The sequence below is a fragment of the Madurella fahalii genome (genome assembly GCF_045866475.1).
Source record: "Madurella fahalii IFM 68171 DNA, scaffold_5, whole genome shotgun sequence".
In the NCBI taxonomy this organism is placed as follows: Eukaryota; Fungi; Ascomycota; class Sordariomycetes; order Sordariales; genus Madurella; species Madurella fahalii.
The window spans coordinates 3797504-3821319 of NW_027263975.1; the positions used below are offsets into that span (position 1 = coordinate 3797504).

Genomic DNA, 23816 nt, shown 5'->3' on the forward strand with positions numbered 1-23816 from the left:
TTACACGTGGTTCGAGAAGCAGCTGACACGCGACTGTACGTGCATCGCTTTGTCCCTGTTGCATCACAAATCACAACTTCTCTCTTCCATCCTTTCCCCATCCCATCGGAACATGAACTCGTGGAGTGTGGGATCACGTGGACCCACAACAGGTAGTATATAAGCGCCAACCCCTTTTTACGCGTAACAACTGCTGATATCTCGGTGTTGTGCCCTATGGCCATGCTCTGGTTGTACTGATTGACCATCGGATGGTCCCTCTTCACCTCGAGCAGCCCGTCGTCCGTAAAGCTGGTCTCCGGCACGAGTTTCCACGGAGCCCGGAACCGACACAACTGCGCTCCGCACTTCTCCGCGCCGGACTTGAGAACTTCCTTGATGGAGTACTTCACACACGTAGCAGTATGATGATAGACTTGGCAGCGAGACGCGGCAAAGTTGGCTTCGCGCTGAAACTCCCCTGACGGCCACCCCGCATCGTGCATCAGCTCGGGCTCTACCATGGTGGTCTTCTTGCCGCTCTCCGTTGCCTCCTTCGCCAGGGCCTCGTCCAGGGTCGCCGTGAATACGTCGTCCACGAAGCTCTTCACCTTGGATCACGACTGTCCGACGCGAGCATAATGCTCGAAGAAGAGGGAGATCTCGCGGAAGAAGAGCGTCGAGCTGAGCGAGTCGTGAACCGACAGAGTTTGCCACCTGCAGCGATGTAGTCAGCGCCTGGAGAAAGGCTCTAGCGGCCTCGCCGTCTCGTCCCCTGATTGTATGTAATAAAAGGAGTGGCTGGCTTGGCATTGCGCAGAACTTTTGAAATGGACCTCTGTATAGCAACAGACGATTCGTCAGAGTACCTGAATTCAGGGCAGTTAGCAAGCCTAGAGGAAGGGAGGAGTTGGTGGCCTAAATACATCCGTCCTCATGCCTCCCACACCTACCTGGTGCCTGAAAATCTCGTCAGATTTCTGCTCCCCTTCCAGATGTATCTTGGTCCCGCCGTGGCCAAAGCAAAGTAGAATAAATAACTAGGGCTTAATGCTCGAGATTTGGGCTGCCTCTAAACCATCTGGAAGCATGAGAAGCGAAGTGGGCCAGCAGTCCTGGAAACTACCTGTGAGGACAGCGGGGCGGACTGGCAAGCATCGGCATGAAGCCCGATCCCATGCACGAGAAGGTCAACTACGTCCGAGGACCCCGAGGTGGACTCTCACGGGCAAACCTTCGTTGCTGTCGTCAGTAAGGGCAGGAGGAAGCCGGTACAGTGCCCAAAGATGAGCAACCTGCCCTTGGATTTACTCTCGGAGTCAGCTTGGCACTCCACGGATGCATGCAAATCCGCATCTCCTGAGAGACACAGCCGAGAAAGGCATCAGAGAGGTGGCTGTATCCCCCGCAAGGCATCCTCCAGGCCTCACAGCCTCTGTTTGCTAAAGTATATAAGGCGACTACCACACCCGAGGACGTGACTCGAATTGTTTACCACCAGCATCTCACAAGCGACCAGAAGCCCATCGCCTTCAGCCTTGTCAACAAGCTCTCAAGATTCCCATCGTCCTCAAACCGGTTCAAGCAAGCTCCCAAGACTTCCATCATCTTCAAACCCAAAACTCTCTCTCAGATTTTGCCTAGCACACCCCGTCTCAAGCCCCTCTCTTAGCCCCTTCCACGGCGACGACATGGCCAGCACGGAATACCAGCAAGACACAGCAACCGTCAATATATTCGCCCAAGAAGTGAGACAATCCGCATATTCCAGTCCAGCGGCTCCCCCCGACCAAGCGAATCGCATCCCAGAAACATCCTACGCAGTTCCTCCGGCATCGCGATCCTTTGGTGGTTATAAATAAGGCAGTTCCTCGCAGCGCATAGCGCGCCCCCGACTCACCAAAGCTCCCAAGGCCCCAAGGACCCAAGAACCCAAGGACCCAAGTACCCAGAAACCCAAGTAAAGTCATGCACAAGTCACCATGTAGGGGTGATTGGAAAGAACATCAACAAATTTAACTATTTAAGCATTTTACGGCGCGTGGCCGTCGCTGCAGACCAAAAACCCAACCCTTCCCAAATGCGGGGAAGCGACAGAGCCCGAAAAGGGACTAGCGCTGGCAATATCGTTATCGCTGCCCCTCCCCCTCCACCCCAATAATGGTGGCCTTGACTTCCTTCTGACAACTGAGCATCGCAAGCAGCCGCTATCGCTTCGACGACTTCATTACCTACAGGTGATATGGAAGAATCCATCTATTCATTTTCTGCCAATGATGCGAAGGAATCCATCAGGAGGACTGGCGCGTTTGTCTTAGAGAATGCCTCAGCAGGGTACCGGGTAGACGATTTCATCAACAGGAAAAAGTTACCTTTCAGGAAGCTGGATGGCTTGGATTTCTGTGCGCAGAACAGTCTCTACGATAAGGTTAACCCGCCTCCCCCCATATATACCCTACCAGTGCCTAATATTCTTCAGGACGTACGAGATGTCATTGAATCGAGCATCGATCGACCTCACTGGGGACTCGCTAAACTGTACAACAGTGAGATCCTTCCTTCTGATAAAGCTTACTTCTTTATCGAGGGACCCGAGATGCGAGCTGTTTACATCCTGCTATTCACCCCCGAAACACAATTCCTTTTGTTCGAGGGCTCCCATGATAAAAAAATACCGGGCAAAGTGATGTCGAAGTTTGGCCTTCTCACACTGCCTCATGATAAATTGGGAGAAGGCATCACACACGATATGAAACAAGGTGGATTGTAAGAGTTTTATCCGACCTGTATTGAACTTTGGAACTTACATATATTAGTGCACTTATAGATGGTCGGGTTGGCTGGACAATACTTAAGGGGCAAGAAATCGCCATTGGATATGCATCAGAGGTAGAGATCGCCTTCTGGGCAAAGATTGAACTTGGCGATACAGCTCCTCTCAGGGAAAAGGTTGCTGAGCTGAATCACAATGGGATCAAGACAAACTTCATATTTGTGAGGCCTCAGAGCACACTCCCACGTGCGTAACATGCTGGAACACCTGGAGCTAGTATTTGCAGGAGATAGAATGCTACACATTTGGGACGCCCCAGTCTAATAATCCATCCATCGGATTTAGAACCATAGCCAGACCTCGGAAAAATCCATCATCAAGATTTGTCGTCGTGCTGTGAAGATTCGCCGCTGTGCCGTGAAGATTTACCGTACTGTGAAGATCCATTGTCGTACCGTGAAGATGTATACTATGGATATCAGCTGTGTCGCTAACATCTGTCGTGCCGTGAAGAGTTTGGTACCCCGCAGCTTGGTTGGAACCAGCCTGGAGACCAGGCAGGAGAGACGAGTCGATAACTGGGGTAGAATAAGAATCCAAACCGGCTGCTATTTTGTAAGTATTTGAACCGAGAATCACGAATGAATACAGACCTGCGGCGTCCTTGGTACGTCTCTTTGGTAAACGCTGATCGTCCCCTCCATCCCTCGCTCGTTTTACATTCTTCTTTAACGATTCCTTCACGGCCTCCTTTATACGCGCCTTTTGCTGAAAAGCTTCTGCTCTTGTTGTTTCAGACAGTTGGCCTGCCATCCGCATTAAGCAGTTTGTGTGGTTCTTGTTGAAATTTGACGCTGTCTTCATTGGTTTCCCACAGCAGACACATGTGACATCCTTGGTGGAGATTTGTGTACAAAGAATGTCTAAAATTATATGAGCACAGCCTATCATATACCAAAGATGAAAGCTTACGAGTCGCATAGTGTCGTCTTAGAGCTTTTTCGTCGCCATTCCCTTTACCGCAGTCAGGGCAGCGTAGGTCACTGCCGGGGGTGTTGAGATTAAGATGCGATTGGGGTTTATCGGAATGTTCGTTGTCGTCTTCACTAGAGTCGTTTAGGGAAAGTGGCGAAGCCTGTGTCAAAAGTGACTCTATTTTGGCATGCTTGTCTACCAAGGTAGATATACGGGCCCATAAGACTGTTAGCTGGTGTTATGGTTTAACTAGGACTGCAATACTAACTTGGTTGTCTGAGATAACCTTAGTTGCACGATCTATTGCAGCCAGGCTATCTGTAATGACTTTTTTTGCGCCTTCTATATTAGCTAAACAGGTATTGATAACTTCCAGTTCAAAAGGGCAAGACTGAGGATTAGGATGTGACATTTTGCTTTGGTGATTCACGATTGATGACGATGATCAGCATGGCGGGGAGATTGAAAGCTAACCCGCTTATCACGTGATTTAGGCTTCAGCGCAACTTTGGCAGAGGAGTGGCAAACCCAATCCGAAGCCCAAAATATAAAATTCAACCATGTCGAAGCCTTCGCTATGCTTTTCACTAAACCCACGCACCGATTCTCATTTACTCTTGGCAACAGATCTTTAACATCTTCAAAATACTTGCTTTACAATGGGAGGAGCTTGTGATGCGTGCGGTGGCAAACCAAAAGGTGTCAAATGTGGCGCTTGTGGGGCGGAGCCCAAAGAGTAGAGCAAAGGAATGTGTGAACGCTCATAAAGAAACGACTCACGCTAACAAGAATACAGGCATTTGGAGAACATCCGTCACACATTCTTGCACCTTCATTCCCATTTCTGGAACAGAGCCTCTTTATAATGGTAGGACCCCATTCAAGGGTAAAGACACCACGAAAAGCAATGGACGTAGGCTAACAAGATCCCATTTCCGCTGCTCAGCATCGCAGTTAGTTCGAGATCTCAAATCTGAAATGCAATCACATATTGAATTATTCCGCATGTAAAGAACTTTTGCAATATGCACTGATAAAACAATACGAGGGAACATGAAGTTCTCGTCCATGGCTGCTTGGGTGCCTGGGTTCTTGGGTGCCTGGGTTCTTGGGTGCCTGGGTTCTTGGGTGCCTGGGTTCTTGGGTGCCTGGGTTCTTGGGTGCCTGGGTTCTTGGGTGCCTGGGTTCTTGGGTGCCTGGGTTCTTGGGTGCCTGGGTCCTTGGGTACTTTGCATTTGACCCGTTCTGGCGCCTTTGGTGCAAAAACAATCCTATTGGCCGGTATAGGGGAATGCCTCTGAGTCCACCACTTGGACAACTCAGCCCGGTGATAACCTACCGGGGTGAGTAGGGATGCGTTTTCATTGACACATCTAAGACCGTATATTGCAGAGAAACAGGGGGGTCTACGGGGGAAGAAGTGCAGCTGGCTTCTCGAGACCTTTCTGCAGATGGTAAGCCTTAAAAATGTTGACCTGTACCGAGTTGCGCACCTTTCTAGTGTGTCAACAACGGGGATGGTCTATATAAAAGAAGGCACTCCCATTCCGACATCAGCTGCCTTTCCTGCCTTCACAGCAAACCCGCTTCATATCGGTTCTTACTTTCCCGCAAGCTCAGAGAGTCAATCCACTTAGTTGCCTCCGCTCAACAGCCCCATCGGACATCAGCCGCCCCTCGCAATGGCCCTAGCGAAAGGGCTATCCCGAGACACCGTCCAGGAAGCGAGAGCTTCCTTTTCGTCTGCTCCTGGCTCCACAGATCAGGATGGAATATCGGGCCTCGCAAGTCAGTTTGTGATAGCCGTCGAGGCACTCATCGCTTCAAAGGTTGCATCGGGCACCTCGACCGCATCGAAGAAAGCCCCAAGCAAGGAACAGCAACCAGCCGAACGAGCATCGAAGCTGGAGTACAAGCGTGTAGATGAAACGTGAGTGCCAATGTGATAATCACAAAGTGAAGCCTAACTGTGGCAGCTGGAACGAGCAATCTGGCAAGTACAAGATTGCCGAATCATCCGGCTCAGACTCCAACGAACTCGATCAATACCTGTTTGTTGTTCGTGACAGAATCGGTACGGCAACTATCCAGCGAGTTTGCGGTTGCTGACATGGCTGCAGATAAAACTACTCGTGAAACGACGTCGTTCATCGATATCAAATCTCCGTTCATACGCGACGCTCTACGTGATATCTGCCAAGACATGCGCAGTGTCTCCCTGGCTGATCTTACTCCTTCAGTACGAGCTGCGAGACGCTTGGGTGTGCAGTTGCTAACTCCTGCACAGATGGAACGGCATGTTCTCTTTCACATCTGGAAAGAGTTGGAGTCATACCACCGGCGCGCAGCAGCTGATCCATCGGCCACCATTACCGCAGAGCATCTCGAAATCTTGGTGGACTACGTCGAGTCTACCTACACCCCAATTCAGCAACACCTCGCCGAGCTTCTCACACGACAGGAAATTACGTACGATCTGCTGTGGGCTCTGTTCCGGCCGAACACCGAGGTTTACAGTACCTGTTCTGGCACCAGCGCACCCAGATGCGTCCTCTACAACCACTACGAAGAGAAACAGAGGCAGGATGGTTCAAGATACCTCCACATTAACGCCCGCTACCTGGACACGGATGGCACGGTCCTCGGGGAAACTCCTGTGGGCATCGAGATCGATCACTTCCGAGGAGCCAAGCGGATCGAGGGCCTCTCTGCATACCCTCTGCAGTACCATCCTGAAGGCACCGAGGTCAGAGAACAGCTCATAGCATGTGGCCGCAAATTTGCGTCCTTGATGGGCATCCACCACCAACAGTATGAGGGCAAGGCATTCTACGTCGACGACGAGGGTGGCATTGTGCGCCGACACGTCAAGGGCAGGGTCATGGTGGACGCCATCGGCTTCCAGGAGAACAAGCCCAACTACCCATGCCCGCGGGTCTATAAAATCCGGCCAAGATATTCCGTCCTTGGGCCGTGTGCTGCCATCAAGCCCGCAAATCTTGACCCGAACCGGCTTTCTGCCGAGGAGCTTCTAATCTGCAGCCCGACAGTGTTGGGCTTCTGCCTAACGGGCAAGATATTCCGTTCGTGGCTCTCCCCCATCACGGCGGCGGTCCTTGGCTAACTGGGCGTAGTTGAATTTGCCGTTACTAACATCCGCGATGTTGAATGGAACCCGTCTTCGTTTGAAGACGTGAGAATTCCGGAGAGCCAGAAGATGCCCATTCTGGCCCTCACCAAGACGTACTTGGAGCGCATTCCGGAAGATGGCTTCAAGGACCTCGTCCAGGGGAAAGGGCGCGGAATCAACTTCCTGCTCCAGTGCGTTGTCTCGCCCCAGGCCGACGAGAGCCGCTGCTGATATGTGATAGTGGGCCGCCGGGAGTGGGCAAGACCCTGACGGCAGAGACGTTGGCAGAGAGCTCTCGAATTCCGCTATACACAGTATGTATTCCCTGGCCGTGTTTCTGTTTCTAGCTGACCAAATAGGTCCCCGCTGGCCAGATTGGAGTGGATCCGGTGAAGGTGGAGCCGATCTTAAAAACCATCTTCAAGATTGCCAGCCGCTGGAAAGCCCTCTTGCTCCTCGACGAAGCGGATGTGTTCCTGGCTCAGCGCTCAGACAACGTGCAACTCAATGCCCTGGTCTCGGTGTTCTTGCGGGAGCTGGAACACTACGATGGCATCCTGATTCTCACCACCAACCGACTGCAGGCATTTGACGAGGCGGTGCTCAGCCGGGTGCATCTGGCCTTGAAGTACGAACCGCTGAAGCTAGAGGCGCGCGCGGCTGTGTGGAAGTACTTCCTGGACCAAGTCCGGGCCAAACACGGACGTCCCGCTTTCAGCAGAAGTGTGATGGCTAGCCTGGCGAAGCAGGAGATCAACGGTCGAGAGGTAAGAGACCCACTTCCTGTGTTTGAGCCGCTCTAACGGTCCGCACAGATAAGAAATATTGTATTCCTCGCTCAGTCCATGGCCGAGTATGAGGAGGAAGTGATGAGCGAGAAACACCTAAAGGCATCCATTACGGCGAAGCAAGACGTCCACTTGGATTATCACGGGGCTGGCGCGGTGGAGAATCTAAGTTCTTACCTGTAGCCGGGCAGCAGCGGCGGGCGTTATGTTCTCGGGCAGGTGGGTTGGGCGGAGCACATCTGGAGAGTTACTGCACTATCTCTCTCTTAGTTCTCCTAAAAGGTTCAAGCCAGACTGCCAGTTTTTTCTTTGTGGCCAGGAAACAAAGTTGGGGTAATGAGGATCAGAAAAGAAGAAGAGAAGCAGAGACGACAGACCCTTGGGTCCTGATGACTGAATGTTCATATATTCCATTATTTAGCAAACTTTATAGCAAGGGTCCATTGAACAGCGGGCATCCACTCCATCACATCGCACCACATAGTGGACGGGGAGAGGCCGTGGAGGCTATCGGTGAGTTTCGAAGGAGCCCCGTGAGTCACAATGTTCGCAGGTGATACCGAGACGCACTGTGCTATGGCGACACGCAATCGCGACATCTCAGGACGTTGCGAAAGATTGGCGGGAAATTCGCGACCCGCCGTGCGTGGCCACGTGAGTCCATGTTTCATCCGTACGATAGCCAATAACAACGCCCATCGACGGCCCACACGGCCTGGTCCAAAAGTGACCGGCAAATATTGCCGCCACGGCCATTTGCGACACCTTCTTACGTGTCCATAAGTGCAAGGTGAAAAATAAGGGAGTGGCTTGGATGGGGAATTGTGGTATTGAGTGGATCCGAGATCTTGGGTACGATCCTGAAGCCGGGATCTGGGATGTCCAAAAAAAGAGTCCCGACTGACATATTGGGGCTACGCCGAGATTATAGGGCCCAGATCCAGGCTCCCAGCCCAGATCCAAGGCAGGTCCGGATCACTGGTAGCGACACCCAGCTCCCGGCTCCTGGCCCAGCCGTTCTCGCACATGGCTGTACCCTGCGAACATCTGGTCCACAGCCACTGCAAAGTCGTCGGGAAGGTGGTCGTCGGGGAGGGGCCCATCGTGGATTGCACAGTTACCTGGCGCTTCAGTGTGTCGTTCTCTGCTTCCAGGCCGGCTACTCGGGCTTGTAGCCTTTGGGCCACTGACTTCCAGTCCTCCATCCGTGAAGAGACATTGGCCCTTTGTGGATTGGCCTTCGTAGCACGGCAGGGGCGCGGAGGATGAGCGATTTGGACATAGGAAGGATCTACTCAACCTCAGCAAAACACTTTACCGGATTGGGACCGCCTGGCAGGCGGTCCCAATCCGGTAAGACGTTGTCGCATGGTGGCGCTAAATGCGGCCCTAGCTGGCTCAATCAAATTCCTCGTTCTGCGTGGCGAGTTCCCTTAGGCAGGGCGTTGATTTAATTGCTACCCACTGCGTTACAAATCGCCCTGCCCCCGTCTCCGCCACCGTCCATCAAACCAGGGCCGAATTGTTCGCGCTTATAGCGACGTCTGCTCTGGTCAGTCTGCCTGGGCGCAAGCTTGCATGATCGGTGTGGACGAGGCCTGGAGAAGGGTTCTGTTCCTCGTTTGTCTTCAACCCACGTTGGCTGGTTGCCTTGCCCTGCCTCTCGGTCGCCTTATCGAGCTGTTCCTATTAGCGGAATTGGAATTCGTGTGCTGGGCCGCGGCCGCTTGTGGTGGTGACTACTTAAAAAGTGGCAGTACTGCCTGTGCTTCTCTACATCTCGTCTTTCCTTTTCCTTCCTGCTTCATCGTTGACCTGACTCTGCCCGCTTCTAAGCTCGCTGCACGAACTACCCCATCTTGCGACATTGGCCGGGCTCCGAGTTGGGAACCCTCGAAGGAGAAGAGATCTTCCGGCACAAACTCGCTCCACTCACGCCGTCATCTGTCTCAGTCTTTCCCTTGTCCGGTGGATATATTTCGTGGTGGACTTGCGGGAGTCTCTGTCCGTCTCTACTCTCCTCCGTGACACGTCCTTCGTTCCTGTTGACTGACCCCTGAGCCACGCGCTTGTTCACGCTCCATGTTCTGCTCCCACTCCCACGCCACCATTCCGTTCTCGTCCGAAAGGTACCTATGCAGGCTGACGAATCTAAATCGGGGGAAAATCCCTTCGAGCCTTGACCCATGTCTGGTCTCCCGCCGTGGGAATCAGACCCGGGGAAATGGGATTTTCACCCCGCTCCGTGTTCCCTATACCATCTCCTCCATGCGCACACCACAACACCGAACCCTCGTACGATTCCCCCCTATACCACTACCACCCGGCTGCGTTTCTTGCACTCCCTCCCCACTTATAGCGCTCTGGCCTAGTACATCCTGTGCATCCTGTACAGCGAGTGACCCTCCAAGCTGTACGCGCGTTCTTTTGGCTCTCCGGCGCTTGCTTAGTGCCTCGTTGGCTTTACGGAGCGAAGTATTCTCTGACCGAAGGAGGGCCACCTGGTGCATTACAGCCATCGTACCCCTGGTAAGCTGGTCTATAGCAGCTAACATCGAAGTCGGTGAGCTATTTTGATGGTTGGTAATACGAGTCTTGATGAGCATTGGCTGCAAGGTCGCTTCTCGAGGGTTGTGTGGCGTCTGGAACACCAAAGGTTGTGCAGTGCCAGGCCGTGAGGTTGGGGGTGTTGGTGTATGAAGCTTGACATCCAGCTTGGAAAGCACCCTCTCTGGATCATATGGCACTAGGCCAGCCCCCGCAAAGCCACCCTGTATATTCTTCTCTGTCATGGAGGCAAAGAAGGCCTCGCGGAAGGCACAGAGGAACTCGAGCTTGCTCACGTGGTTGATATGCGCGCGCATCAAGTCCTCAACCTGCCGACCGTACGCCTGCTTCAGCGGCCCAAAGCAGCCAACATCGAGTGGTTGGAGGAGGTGCGAAGAATGCGGAGGCATACAGAGCGTGATAATGTTGTTCTGCTGACAATAGAGCTCGAATTCGGTCGAGTGGTGGCTCTCGTAGCCGTCGAGGATTAACAACCGGTATTTGCCGTTTGTCCGGGGCGCCGTATAGAAGTCGAAGTGCTTGATCCAATCGAGGCCTACTACATTGGTAGTCCAGCCATTCTCGGTGGTTGCGATACGCCAGTCGGCCGGGAGGTTGCACTCGGTATACCAGTTGGCGAGGTGGTACTTTGCAGCCAAGATGATAAAGGGGGGGATAGCCCAGCCAAGGGCATTGACTCCCTGGATAACCGTTGCCCATTCGCGGTTACCAGGCTGGGCCAGCTTTGCCTTACTACGGCCATCCGAGGTCGTAACTACCATGCCCGCGAAGATAATGCCCATCATAAACCCTGTCTCGTCAAAGTTATAGACATCGTCGTCGACAATGCCGTACTTGGCCTTGGTGTTCCGTACGAGTGCAAACCACTCGCCAATGACCTTTGGGTCCTCGCACTTGGCCGTCTGGTAGTCGTATCTACGCGAATAACGCGTCCGGAGCTCTGGCTGGCGTTTGACAAATCGATGTGCCCAGAGCTTACCGACAGAGGGCGCGTCGCGTTGGCGTAGTAGGTGGTTGGCCGTATCTTCTGTGCCACTAAGTCTTGGTGGAAAACATCGCCTATAGAGCTCAATAATAATAATATTATTATTATTAATATTACTCCGCTAGGGCTAAGCCCTGCCTTTAAGTAAGGCATGCGGTCCCTCTTCGCTACTGTACATGCCTCTAATCGTGTGCTGCGCCCTCGCAGCTCGGAAGCCGCTCGCGCGCTCCTCTAACGAAGCCAATCTATCCAACATGTCCGAGACTCATCTTCCCGGCTTGGTGACGGCTGAGCTGTGTATGCGCCACTAAAGAAACAGAAAAGAGAGGTTAGTAGGTTTGCAGCCTCTGCTGCGTAGGCGCCGCTCCAGCGCCTAGAGCCCGACTTTCTTGCGCTTTTTCCTTCGTTTCTTCCTTCCTGGCCTACCCTCCTGGCCGCCCTCAGCATCCTCATCGCTTTCCTCCCTATCTTCCACATCTATCTCCAGCTCCCTGGCCAGCCTATACTCCGTGAGCCTTCCTAGTCCCATAAGCCAGCGTATCGCCTTCGCCGCTCCCTCACGGCTCCCCAGCATCTCGTGGAGGGCGTGGCTGTCGTTGACCTTCGGCCTTTCCTCGTCGTCCTCCAGGTTCTTGCAGCTGACCACCAGGTGGGCCACTGTTTCAGGCGCTTCCCCGCAGCTACAGAGCGGCGTACGCACCTCTGGGACGCGGCTCGCCCAGAGGAACTTTCTTAGGCCAATGGCGCCTGTTCGCGCCTGTGTTAGTAGGGAGCTCATCGCCTTAGGGAGCCCCTTATGGAGCCGTAGGGGGTGTGCCGGCGGGTCGAGAGTGTAGAGGTCGGCCGCCTCTCTGTATCTGCGCGGGCGCCGCGCGTTCGCGCGCTCCTCCTGCCCTTGTCGTCGGACCTTCCACTCCTCTATGGTGGGGACGTCTGCATCCGCGCCCACCCACCACGGCTGGCCATTGCTCCCTCTTGGCTCATACTCCTCGCCCTCCCCACGTGCTCTTCGCTCCTCCTCCAATCCCGGCGGCAGGTAGCTCATGATCCACTGCCTCGCCCATTCTCTCTTGCGGAGGCCTGAGACGCACGGGGGGGGGGGGGGGGGGGGGTTTTGCCGGGCCCCGGCCCTCCTAGTCCTCCTCCTCCTCATCCTTAGCTTGGTCGCCACCGTTACGCAGACGTTGCTTAGCAGCCGCGCCAGCCCTGTGTCTTCCAGCCTTTGTTCTGCCCGGGCGACTCCACCTATTTAGGTAAAGGTCTATTGGGGGGACCCATGTTTCACTCTCCACGTTGCGTGTTGGGGTCGCCTTGTACGCCCCGGCCACTACTCGCAGGCAGCGCGTCTGCGTTGCTTGGAAGTTCCGCGCGATCCCCCTCGGGGGCACCCCGAGGGGGGTCGGCGTATGCCAAGCGGTGGCCCCATACGAGAGTACGCTGCGCACGACTTTCGTGTATATTTCCCTAGCTCTCTCGATGCGCACGCCGTGCGTCTTCGCTGCGAGTCTGATGAGCGCAAGCGTCTGTGTAGCCATCTTTGCGTCGACCCTCTTTTTGTGTTCCTTGAAGGAGAGCTTACGGTCCAGCCACACGCCGAGGAACCTAGCCGATTCCACGGGGGCCAGCCCTGGGTTGCCCTCTCCCAGGATCCTAACGACTTCGCTACGCGGGCGCCGCGCCCGCGTGAAGTGGATCAGCTCGCTTTTTGCTGGCTCAAACTCCATACCCCTCTCCTGTGCCCACCTCTCGCATACCCTATACGCCCGCTCTAGCGTCCTGCAGCATGTAGGAGTATCCTTCCCGAACGCCAGTAGGTTTGTGTCATCTGCGAATCCGACGGTTATAAGCCCCGTCTGCGCTTCGAGTGCGCGGTATAGCGGCACCAGGTAAAGGATAAACAGGACTGGTGATAGTGGGGAGCCCTGTGGGGTCCCCTGCGTAAGCTTCGTTTCCTCCGCTGTGCTTCCGTCGAAGACCAGGCGCGCAGTTCGATCCTCGAAGTAGCTGCGAAGGAGCAGGATTAGGCGTCTTTCAAATCCCAGGCTCCTTAGGGTGTGGAGCAGCCAGACCCAGTTCACCCGATCAAAGGCCCCCTTAAGATCCAGCTGTAGGAGGGAGGCGCAGGCGCCGCTTCCCCACGCCGTGTGCACTGCGTCGGTGACCACCCTTATGGCCACCTCTGTGGACCTCTTCACCCTGAACCCCATCTGCATGTCCGGGAGTATACGGTGCTCTTCCGCTGCGCCTGCGATGATTTCAGCCATAGCCGCCTCTATAATCTTCCCAACCGAGCTCAGCAGGGAGATTGGGCGGTAGGCCCCAGCCTCTTTCTGTTGGTCCACAGTCTTCCCTGCCTTTCGCAGGACTACTACCTGTGCTGCTCGGAAGCGGCGCGGGAAGTGCGCCAGCGAGAAGCAGGCATTGACTATTGGCTGAAGGGCTTCAGCCAGCGCCCCCTTCTTATTGCATGCCTTTAGGAGCTTGTTCGAGAGGAGGTCTTCCCCTGGCGCCTTATTTGCGCCCACTTTGCTTATAATCCACGATAGCTGTGCGACACTGACGTACCATTCCAGCTTGACCGTCCCCGCGTTTGGGCCTTTCGGGCTGTTCTGTCGAACTCTTGGACTGCTTGCTTGTAGTGGGCCAGCGCGCTTTCGGCGCGGCTGGCCCTCCACTCGCGCTTGGCCTTCCTGGCCGCTTTGAGCGCCTCATTCACCTCGTGGTCCCACCACTGCGCGCAGGCTCCCCTGTTGCGCTTCTTACGCGGCGCTGCTGCGTCCGCAATGCGGGTAAGTTCCTGCATCAGCGTTTCCACTGCTCCCTCTAGCTCCTCCACTGTTGTTATAGGGCCTGGCCTGGTCAGATAAGCCGCCTCGACTTCGCAGCGCGCGCGGTCCAACAGCGCCCAGCTGTACCCCCTAGGGGGCCTGCTCTCCTGTATCTGGTCTCTGGCGACCGGCACTGTAACAAGCTGTGGGGCGTGGTCTGACCCGGGCAAGTCCTCCGCCCCCTCGTAACTCGCGCCGCTATTGCGCGTCGCCCACGCGTGGTCAATCGTTCCATCCCTCTGGCCCTGCCTAGCCCGGGTGGGCACGCCCTTAGGCGTGAGGAGGTCCAGGTCCCAAGCCATCGCTAGTTGCAGCACCCATGTGGCCGTCATTGAGGTCCTATCGTAGGCGTCCCACATCGGGTGGTGGGCGTTGAGGTCGCCTACAAGGACGTTGCGCCCGCTCGGCTCCCTCTGTGCTAGTTCTTGGAGTGGCGACTGCCAGTCCCTCTTCCAGTTGGGGGAGTACACCGACCAGATGGTTAGTGGCTCCCCAGTCTCACCCCCAAACGTCACCGCCGCCCAGTCTTCTCCAGCCTCCGCCGTCCAAGCAGCGCGCTCGATGCGCTTGCTTATATAGAGCACTGCTCTCCCTGAGTGATATACCATCTCATACCTCCCCCCCCTCCTACAGGGGGGGGCTGGGTTTGAGAGCTTGTTGTTGCGATATGGCTCCTGTAGGGCGACCACGTCCCAGTCCCCCTTCCCCTCCAGTGCCATGTTCATGCGTTGCCGGTTGTTGTCCACGTTCCAGTACAGTATCCTCAGCTTCATAGCTGCTCGTCCATAGCTCCTGCGTTCTGGGTTGGGGAATGCGTCTCAAGATCTGGGATTACTATGGGCTGTTGTAGCCCTGTTTGTTGGGGCCCCGCCTGGCTGGTAGGGCCCAGGAAGCTGTGGATGTTGGTTCCATTGGCCTGGCCTGCCTGTGCCAGGCCGGTTGGCCTCCCTGCCTTAGCTGGCCTCTTTCGTGGGCGCTCGTCAGGCGCCGCGGTGTCGCCGCTTGCTCCAAAACTGATCTCAACCCTGGAGTGGGCCGGGCCTGAGGCCCTCGGGTTGATCGGGAGAGGGGCTTGGAAGGCCAGCGGCCTGTCCAAGAAGCGCTCCCAAGCACGTTGTCGCTGCTCCTTTGCTACTCGGCAGCTGGCATCGAAGGCTGGGTGTTGCCCATTGCAATTTATGCACTTCGGCTTATTTGCAGCCGGGTTCAGCTTAACCGGGCACCTCGCTTCTCTCTCCCTCGCGGCGCCCTCCTGCGCATGCGCCGCGCACGCGCAGAGCAGGCACCTCGCCCCCTCCGCCTTGCAGTAGGCGGCCTTATGGCCCCAGGCGCCACACCTGAAGCAGATGACTGCCCTCGCAGTGGGCTCGTACCGCTCGCAGGGGTATATTGCGTAGTCCATAACCACGCCCCTGCCTATCAGAGTGTTCGCTTCTTCCACTGTATGGACCTCGACTAGGAGCTGCTGGGATCGCGGCCTCCCTGCTTCCCCGGGGCTTCTTCTCGGCTCCCTAGCCCTGACCCTGGCGACCTTAACCTTGCACGTGCGGGTCAGTTCGCCGGCGAGCTTCGTCATATCTCCATTGTACGCACCCAGCTTCGCTGCCCCCCGTTCTGCTTATTGCCGCCTGCAATTTTATCGACCTTCTTTTCAAGCCGCTCGATGCTCTCTCGCAGCTTACGCGCCTCGTTGCCGCCGCTTCCGCGCGCGTTCTCGCCCACCGCCATCTCCAACCTGCAGTACTTGCGCGCCGCCGAAAGCACGCGTACCCACAGCTCAGCCGGCACCAAACTCCGGAATTCCTCGAGGCATTCCTCCAATCGCTTTTTGGCGCCTTCTCCGCGCGTAACCCGCTCTTGCGCACCGTCTGCGCTTTCGCCGCTTCGATTGGTTTGTTCGCCGTCGCGTTGGTCGGGTTCGCCGCCAGGGCCAGACGCGTTCCCCGAGTCGATCTCCATCCCGTGACGACCAGCGCCCCGCCCGCGCCCTCGCTGCGACATCGCTGCTAAGGGCTTTCGGACGCGCTGAATTAGCTCCCGTCGTCGGATTGCGTTTTAATGGCGAGTTGAGCTCGGTATCGCGGATTTTAGAGATTCCAAGCTTTTTAGCTAAATATATATATCGCTCAATAATATATTGAACAATAGCCTTCTCTTCTAATTGAGTAAGCTTCTTCGAATTGGGGCATTGTGTCGCGTCGTGCAGTATAGCCATCGCGTCGCCGCGTAAAAGTCGTACGGCTGACGTTATATATCTTGGCTGCATCTCGTAGGCTTAGATTTTTGTTGTTTTGAAGAGCTTCAAGAGCCAAGATCACCCTGCTTTCCTTTGACGTGGGAGGCATATTGGGTTGGTGAGAAAATTAGTGTTTAGTGTAGAGGTGTCGCGTCGCGTTGGAAAGTGGCCCACTCGCTGATATGCCCACTCGCTGATAACATACGTTACCTCCTTATAGCAGTGCTTTAATATATTAAATATTAATAAATACTATATATTGGATAGTTATAAGAGCCCAACTTGACAGACCACCTCCGATCACCCCACCACACAGACCGCCCTCAACGGTACGGCCACGGACGGCCGGAACCCCGACCACAATGACGCCACAAACCCCGGAGGGGTCCTTAAGCCACCTTTATCCTAGCAACACTTTAGAGGAGCGGCAAGTGTCCCGGGTTGGTGGACAGCAGAAAGCTTGTTGTGGCATGGTATTTCCAAACGTTACTCAGTTGGCAGTGGATGACCTGTAGATACCTGCAATCGGTCACTGCACTAAGTTGTCTCCTAGCTACAAGTAGTAGAGCAGAAGTAACTAAACGGCGGCTGCGAATGCTCCCAGAATACATTCCTTCGCTTCGGCATGACCAAACTTACACATCCGAAAGAACAACAAAGATAAAAAAGGAAAAGAAGAAAGCCGCAAAAATCGAAAGAATGAACGAGGCAACAGACAAATCGCTAAGTTACTGTAGCTCTTGCGGCTACCCCACAGAAATAGGACCCTTACAGCAATCGGCTTTGGCGACACTGCGAACGGCCCCAATTCTGGACCCGGCTTACCGGCAAGCGAGTAACATTATCTGTGGTCTCCCTCATTCATTTTGGTTCCTTTTTCAGTCCATTCTCCTATTCCGGGAACTAGGGTGGAGGTATTTTAAGTTAGTCTTCAAAGTGATGGAAAATGTCCCTCAACTGGCTTGCGGAAGCGGCGGGGCTGTTGGGTTGGAGTGCAACGGCTGGCGAAACTGGTGATATTCGAGATGTTGTTGTCACTACGATTGTTGTTGTTGTTAGAAAGGAATGGAAGGTGGGCGAACCCAAGGACAGGAGGTGGGTGTCTGATACAAAGATGTGGGCACTGTAGGCAGTGTAGGGTCCCTCCCACGCCACAAGAACAAACTGTGCAATAGACCTGTCCAATATCACGCATTCTCGGCCTTCGGGCCCCACGGGTCTTCGACCAGGTCCACAGATCGCAACCACACCTGCCTGGAAACGCTGATGATCGTGCAGCCTTCATGAACATGGAAGCAGTAGTCGCAGAGCTTTTGGTTAGATCATTTAATCATGGGCTGTTCTAAAGCTAGAGTACCGGAGGTACCCAACAGAAGGGGAGCTCCGGCGTAAGACTGAGAAATGTTTGTGACGGCGTTAGTCGTTCCACTTCATCGAGTCAACTTCTTTACCCCACAGTGGCCGCCAGAGTCAAGTAATCGACGTCAAAAGGGTGGTGAGCCAAGTCACGAAATTGTGCAGCGCAAGGGCGGGGGTCGCACCGGATAGTTAGAGCGAAGACTAAAGTTCTTCAGTAAAGTAATCACGCAACTTAGACGCGTACTTGCAAGGATTTATAGCAGAAGAACTCGAACATCCCCCGCTGCCTCAGTAGGCCCGTGAGAAACCTAGACACCTTCCTGCTTCTCAGATTGTCCTCACATGGCTCTAAAGACGTGTCCCAGCCTATTAACGCGCCCTATGCGAGATAGTTCGAGTAGCCCTGTCCCTGAGAAGAGGCGCTGGCGTTCCGGTCCTGGGTTGAGTGCGTCTCTGACAGCCTGTTAAACGGCGAAGTATACTACTGCTATTGCTGCTGTTGATGCTATTGATGCTGAACTTTCGAGCTCTCTTGGTTTAGGGCCATACCGTGGCCGAGAGGCGAATACCGGCCGGCTATGTGCGCCAAGGACTGCTGGTGATGTTGGGGGACGGTGTATATGGAGGTCGTGGGCTGCTGCCAAGCGGTCCCGAGATCCCAACTACCCGCAGCAGATGTGGTCGTGAATTCCGTTGGGGCGCTAAACAATGACGGCATCCGGCGGCTCGCGTCAGCGGGGTTGGATATAACCTGCATTTGCATTCCGATGTAGTTGGGCACTCCACAATGATTAGTATCATTGCGGCAGACGCTCACAGGTACCGCGGCTTGACAGTTACTGTGCAGGAAGCACGTCACCATACTCCTCGATCACCCACTTCAGCCAGTCCTTCCATCGCCTTTCCCAGGAAGTGAATATCTGCACCCGCTCAGCTTCATCCATGCAGGCATGCTCCAGACTCCATTCAACCAGCTGTCGCCAGCCGTGGACCGTCATATCAGCCTTGCCGATCATGGCCTGGTAGAAGTCGTGGGACAGAGTCGACCTGTGGGCATGTCAGTGGATATTAACAGCTCTCGGGTCGGTAGGACTCACCTAAAAAGCGTCCCGTTATCACTGTTTACAGTGCAGTGGACGTTGTCGGCAAGCAGGCCGTACATAGAATGCCCGCCCATCCTGGGCGTCAGACCCAGTATTTGGTTCGAGATCGGGCACAGCTCAACACAGATGCCCCGTTCTTTCATTTGCTTCGTGATGTGTGGGTGCCAGGAGAGTGCGAATGCGTGGCTGATGCGCTTGGCGCCGAGCAGCAATGCATCCACCAGGTTGCGGTCCACATCGGTGCCGATATCCAACGTTTCGCCGCAGTGGAACAAGAAGGGAACATCGACGCGGGCAGCCCTGCACTCGTCCTGGAACTCGAGAAGCTGCTCGGCAAAATCCTTGAGAGGTCGTCCCTTGCTTTCTTCTCCAACTAGATCGAAGCCTGCAATGTAATCCGGATACCTGAGTTTGAATCTCAGGCACTCGTCCAGAGCCTCCTTCACCTTTTCGGGACTGAAGGAACGCGGCGTGCAATATATGATCTTCAGACCGCCGAAGGGATCGGCCGAATCCGCCTGGAATTTCTGGCACTCTTGGATAATAAGCCTCACGATACTTTCGTTGCCGATCAAGCCGGATCCGTTATCGAGCAAAACCTGGTTGGTGTGCATGAAGTTAACCCGAATCTCGGCATATTGGATATTGTCGTCCAAGAAGCCCTGCAGACAGGAGGCCGTGTACTTTCGATAAGCGGTTTCGTAGTTGAATAGGCCTTTCATCATCTGGGTGCGGCCGTTGAATTTTTCCCACGCTCTGTTATACGCATTAGCGTCCGGCATGCTCGTAAGATTCAAGGGGATATACCCATCCGCTGTTTGAAGCAGGTTATGGACCTCTTCTTCGTGGAACACCAGTTTGTGTTGGAGCCACTGCTCCGCTGACATTCCGAGATAGTGCCGATGGAACTCGGCCAAGAACCGGCCAAACCCCATCCACCCCTGGGCCGGATACTCTTCGGAGAATAGACTCTTTTCCCGTCTGTCCCTCTCCTCCTCCGCTTCGGAGCGAATGAGGAATCGGATCTTGCAGGTGTCATAGTCGGCTTCGGACAATAGAGCCCGATCGCTGCTGATGCACATCCGCTCCATACCCTTAGCGATGCCGAGGAGATAGTCGGGCGACAAGTTCGTGTTGAAGTGAGTGTGGAGGTGAGCACCCTTGGGCATCTGACGTGCGACCCTGAAGACGGCGGTCTTTTCGATCAGGTCGACGTTGGAGAGGAAATGATCTCCAGAGAAGCGGCCATGCAACTGCCCGGCGTAGCCCTGTCGCCTAGCCGCCTCTCCGTACACGAGGGCCTCGTCTCTGCGTCTCAGTGCTTGGATAATGGCATTCACCAGAATTTCGTTCTCGTCGGCCTTCTGCTTGCAGGCCCACTCAAAACCCAGGATCTCCTCTTGCCGCAGAATCTCAGCGCGACGAACGAGGTATTCATCGGCAGTTTTGATATCTGGGATGCGATTTGCTTGGGCGGGGGGAGCCGCCGGACTCGAATATGCAGATTGTCTCACTTCTTGGGCGAATATATTGACGGTTGCTGTGTCTTGCTGGTATTCCGTGCTGGCCATGTCGTCGCCGTGGAAGGGGCTGAGAGAGGGGCTTGAGACGGGGTGTGCTAGGAAAAATCTGAGAGAGAGTTTTTGGGTTTGAGGATGATGGAAGTCTTGGGAGCTTGCTTGAACCGGTTTGAGGACGATGGGATTTATGAGAGCTTGTTGACAAGGCTGAAGGCGATGGGCTTCTGGCCGCTTATGAGATGCTGGTGGTAAACAATTCGAGTCACGTCCTCGGGTGTGGCAGTCGCCTTATATACTTCAGCAAACCGACGTTGTGAGGCCTGGAGGATGCCTTGCGGGCGATACAGCCACCTCTTTGATGCCTTTCTCGGCTGTGTCTCTCAGGAGAGGCGGATTTGCATACATCCGTGGAGTGCCAAGCTGACTCCGAGAGCAAATCCAAGGGCAGGTTGCTGATCTTTGGGCACTGTACCGGCTTCCTCTTGCCCTTACCGACGACACCAAGGAATATTTGCCCGTGAGACTTCACCTCGGGGTCCTCGGACGTAGTTGACCTTCTCGTGCAAGGGATCGGACTTCATACCGATGCTTGCAAGCACGCCCCGCTGTCCTCACAGATAGTTTCCAGGACTGCTGGCCCGCTTCGCTTTTCATGCTTCCAGGTGGTTTAGAGGCAGCCCAAATCTCGAGCATTAAACCCTATTATTCTAGTTACTTTGTTTTGGCAACGGCGGGACTAAGATACATCTGGAAGGGGGAGCAGAAGTCTGACGAGATTTTCAGGCACCAGGTAGGTGCGAGAGGCACGAGGACGGATGTATTTAGGCCACCAACTCCTCCCTTCCTCTACCTTCCCCTTAATGTAGGATGTGCCTTGCGGCGAGACAGCCACTTCTGCGTCGCACTAAGCTGTGTTCCCCAGGAAACCCAGCGACGTAAATTCCCGGAACGGACCCCTTGCAAGTAGTTATAACGGCGCGCATGACCTGAGAGGCTGACTAGCTAGAAAGCGAGTGCCTCTGCCCCAGACGGTCAAGAATTCGTGGCGTTTTGTAAGGGCGGTGGTTCAGAGTTGGCTTCAGGAGATCGAGCCCATCTCCACTACTCTCGTGAACCACGCCGAACGTGTAGCATTTAGCTCAAATTCCGGAGGCCTAGGTCTAGAAACACCTTCTGGACTTGCGTGTGCTTGCCGTGGAGCGGCATGGAGATGCAGCTGCGCCAGTCGGTGCCGCCGGAGCTCACATCGAGGGTTATCTTTGCGTCAAGTGGTTCCTGGCACTCGAATTCCTAGAAAATAGACGTGATGCTTTGAGCCCGCTGAGGCCTCCCACTGATCAGCGTTCAGGCACTGAGCTCGATGAGGTCCGTCTGACCGCACACCCTTCTGGCTCTGCCTACCCGGCCAGGCACCCCGGTGACGTACCCGACTTCGGCGAGTACGGCTGGCACTTAACCGAACAATGGTGTCCGATGGTGACCGTCGTCGGCTCCGTGCAGTCCCGCGACGACAAGGCGCCGACCTTTCTGCACACCGCTTCACCATCGAAACGTCCATGTACGATTCCAAAGCCGGTCCGGCCCAGTTCTCGGTGGCTTGCTTCTTAGAGGACACCAAGCGTTGGCAGAGAGTCAAGACCACCGCCGGGAGCTTTCCTCAACGTCACAGCCAAGGTCGTCGGCTGCACAACCAACACAAATCATCTGGCGCTTCGGGTCCTTGACCTCGCCTACTTGCGAAAGCCTGGCTCCGCCGCCGGGGCCCGGACCTCGGCCACAACGCCACCCTCGAAACGGTCAGCTCGCTGGGGCGGTCGGGGCGCTTACAGCTACGCCCTCGAAGAAACCACGCACCTCAGAGTCTGCCAATGCAAAGCCATCTGGGATGAAGACGGCTTGGCTGGGCGAGCTTCCTTCAACTCCACCGAGGACGGCGGGAGGCGGATTCGATTTGGTGCAGACGGAATACGTCACAGGCTCCCCTTCCGCGCCCGTTTATTCGTCCATCAACCCTACCACTGAACCGTCCTTACTCGGATCGATCCTTTCCCTGACCTCTGACGGCGCGACGCGGCCGCATCGTAGTCGTCATCTTCTAAGAAAGTACGCAGGGCAGGACTAGGCAGGGAAAGATTGGGCCGATCGGAAGTGGATTCAAATTCAATTCTCTTCCTTAGCTTGTACATTAACCTTGATACTATTTTTTACAGCCTGCCATTCCCGGCCTGATCCCGGAAGACGGGCCTCGCTCTCCCTAGAGGGCATACCCTTTTCAACTGTTTCCCCCGTTCCTAGTGACACAAGTCGTCTTCACACGCCAGGCCAGTCGGCCTTTTGATGCTTTTTCCCACAGTATGACACAGCTCTACACCGACCACATCTCATTGCCCCTTCTATCTTCCCGCATACTTTGCAACGCGTAATTTCCGTAGAAGCCCTCAGTTCCGGCCCTCTTTGCCCCTGCTCGCCTCCCGCGACTTCAGACATCACGTCCTGCACTTCCTGCCGTACCCGAGTCTCGCACTCGCCTTTCCCGCGCACCGGATCAACGAATACAGCAACAAACGGATCCTCCACTTTGTAATGCTCCATCAGGCGGTCCCTCAAAAACTGAATGCTCTGAACCAGATCCTGTATCGATCTTAGAGGATCTGGAGAACCGTGGGCCGGTACTTAAGGAACTTCTGTGGTGTGGAACCCCACTGGGTCCACACCTTTGTCTCAGCCATCCACCCCCTGTGCTCTGGGTTCACCCACTTTCCACACCTTTCCATCACGAAAAACAACAACAGCAGCAACAACGTTAAGCCAGAGTGATTATCACCAGTTCACCGTCGTTGTGCTCCCTTCCTGCAACTTCGCGGTACTCGATGCACCATAAGCTACAGGCGCACTAGTCGCGGGAGAAGGTGTTGCATTGCAAAGATCCCGGCGGCTACATCACCAGGCAAGACCCGGAACAAAGCCATCCATGGTCCACTTTGCAAGCGGCACCCAAGGCAGATCTGCGGGTCGCCGGATCCGCCAAACCCGGAATTGCGGTTTGGGAAGCTGGAATCTGGCCCCGCGCGCCAAGCCCCATTTGAGCTGCTCCAAGCTGTGGATCTCTCGAAACTTCTCGACGGGCCATAAATTTGGTGCCTCCGTACCACGTGACTCAGCTGCCAGATCAATCCGAGGCGCTCGGTAAATCTTTCCATTGGCTAGTTATTTTGCTGCCGGCAGACGGCACCTCATCACGGAGGAGAAAGTGGAACCAAACGAGTCGGAGCGGGGCCGGAACCCGGGCCCAGTCGTCTCCGAGCAAGCCAGCCAGCGCAAGAATACTGTCGACGGTCGGTGCCCATCACCGAGACAGCATGCACCCGAGAACTGGGAGGGACTTCAATGGAATCACGAAACATGGTCGAATCATTACTTGTACGGAGGAAACAAAGAATTGTATTGCTGCTCTCAGAGTAGCTTTTTGACAAACTTGTCACTTGAACCCCAAGTCTTTCTTCGTCTCTTCATCAGCCTTCGGTACAACCTTACCTAAATCACTTATCTCTTCCTCTTCCTTCGGATTTCCG

General features: G+C 54.9%; 6 protein-coding genes across 6 annotated transcripts; 1 reads left to right on the forward strand and 5 right to left on the reverse strand.

Annotated features, from left to right (window-relative positions):
- MFIFM68171_09723 (uncharacterized protein) lies at positions 1 to 792 on the reverse strand (the record flags this gene model as incomplete). Its single annotated transcript, XM_071065142.1, has 3 exons — positions 1 to 55; positions 148 to 590; positions 685 to 792. 3 exons carry the CDS (start codon positions 790 to 792, stop codon positions 1 to 3), a joined length of 606 nt encoding a protein of 201 aa, XP_070921243.1.
- A 4617-nt stretch (positions 793 to 5409) lies between these two features.
- On the forward strand, positions 5410 to 7828 carry MFIFM68171_09724 (P-loop containing nucleoside triphosphate hydrolase protein; the record flags this gene model as incomplete). Its single annotated transcript, XM_071065143.1, has 8 exons — positions 5410 to 5657; positions 5704 to 5801; positions 5848 to 5966; positions 6015 to 6810; positions 6862 to 7048; positions 7099 to 7171; positions 7217 to 7624; positions 7673 to 7828. 8 exons carry the CDS (start codon positions 5410 to 5412, stop codon positions 7826 to 7828), a joined length of 2085 nt encoding a protein of 694 aa, XP_070921244.1.
- Positions 7829 to 12331: 4503 nt separating this feature from the next.
- MFIFM68171_09725 (uncharacterized protein) lies at positions 12332 to 12922 on the reverse strand (the record flags this gene model as incomplete). Its single annotated transcript, XM_071065144.1, has 1 exon — positions 12332 to 12922. The coding sequence occupies one exon, from the start codon at positions 12920 to 12922 to the stop codon at positions 12332 to 12334; it is 591 nt and encodes a 196-aa protein (XP_070921245.1).
- An 806-nt stretch (positions 12923 to 13728) lies between these two features.
- On the reverse strand, positions 13729 to 14799 carry MFIFM68171_09726 (uncharacterized protein; the record flags this gene model as incomplete). Its single annotated transcript, XM_071065145.1, has 1 exon — positions 13729 to 14799. The coding sequence occupies one exon, from the start codon at positions 14797 to 14799 to the stop codon at positions 13729 to 13731; it is 1071 nt and encodes a 356-aa protein (XP_070921246.1).
- A 61-nt stretch (positions 14800 to 14860) lies between these two features.
- On the reverse strand, positions 14861 to 16027 carry MFIFM68171_09727 (uncharacterized protein; the record flags this gene model as incomplete). The annotated part of the gene is made up of 3 exons (XM_071065146.1): positions 14861 to 14878; positions 15051 to 15628; positions 15709 to 16027. The coding sequence occupies 3 exons, from the start codon at positions 16025 to 16027 to the stop codon at positions 14861 to 14863; spliced, it is 915 nt and encodes a 304-aa protein (XP_070921247.1).
- A 2430-nt stretch (positions 16028 to 18457) lies between these two features.
- MFIFM68171_09728 (Adenosine/AMP deaminase) lies at positions 18458 to 20295 on the reverse strand (the record flags this gene model as incomplete). Its single annotated transcript, XM_071065147.1, has 3 exons — positions 18458 to 18668; positions 18719 to 19480; positions 19532 to 20295. 3 exons carry the CDS (start codon positions 20293 to 20295, stop codon positions 18458 to 18460), a joined length of 1737 nt encoding a protein of 578 aa, XP_070921248.1.
- Positions 20296 to 23816: the final 3521 nt, after the last annotated feature.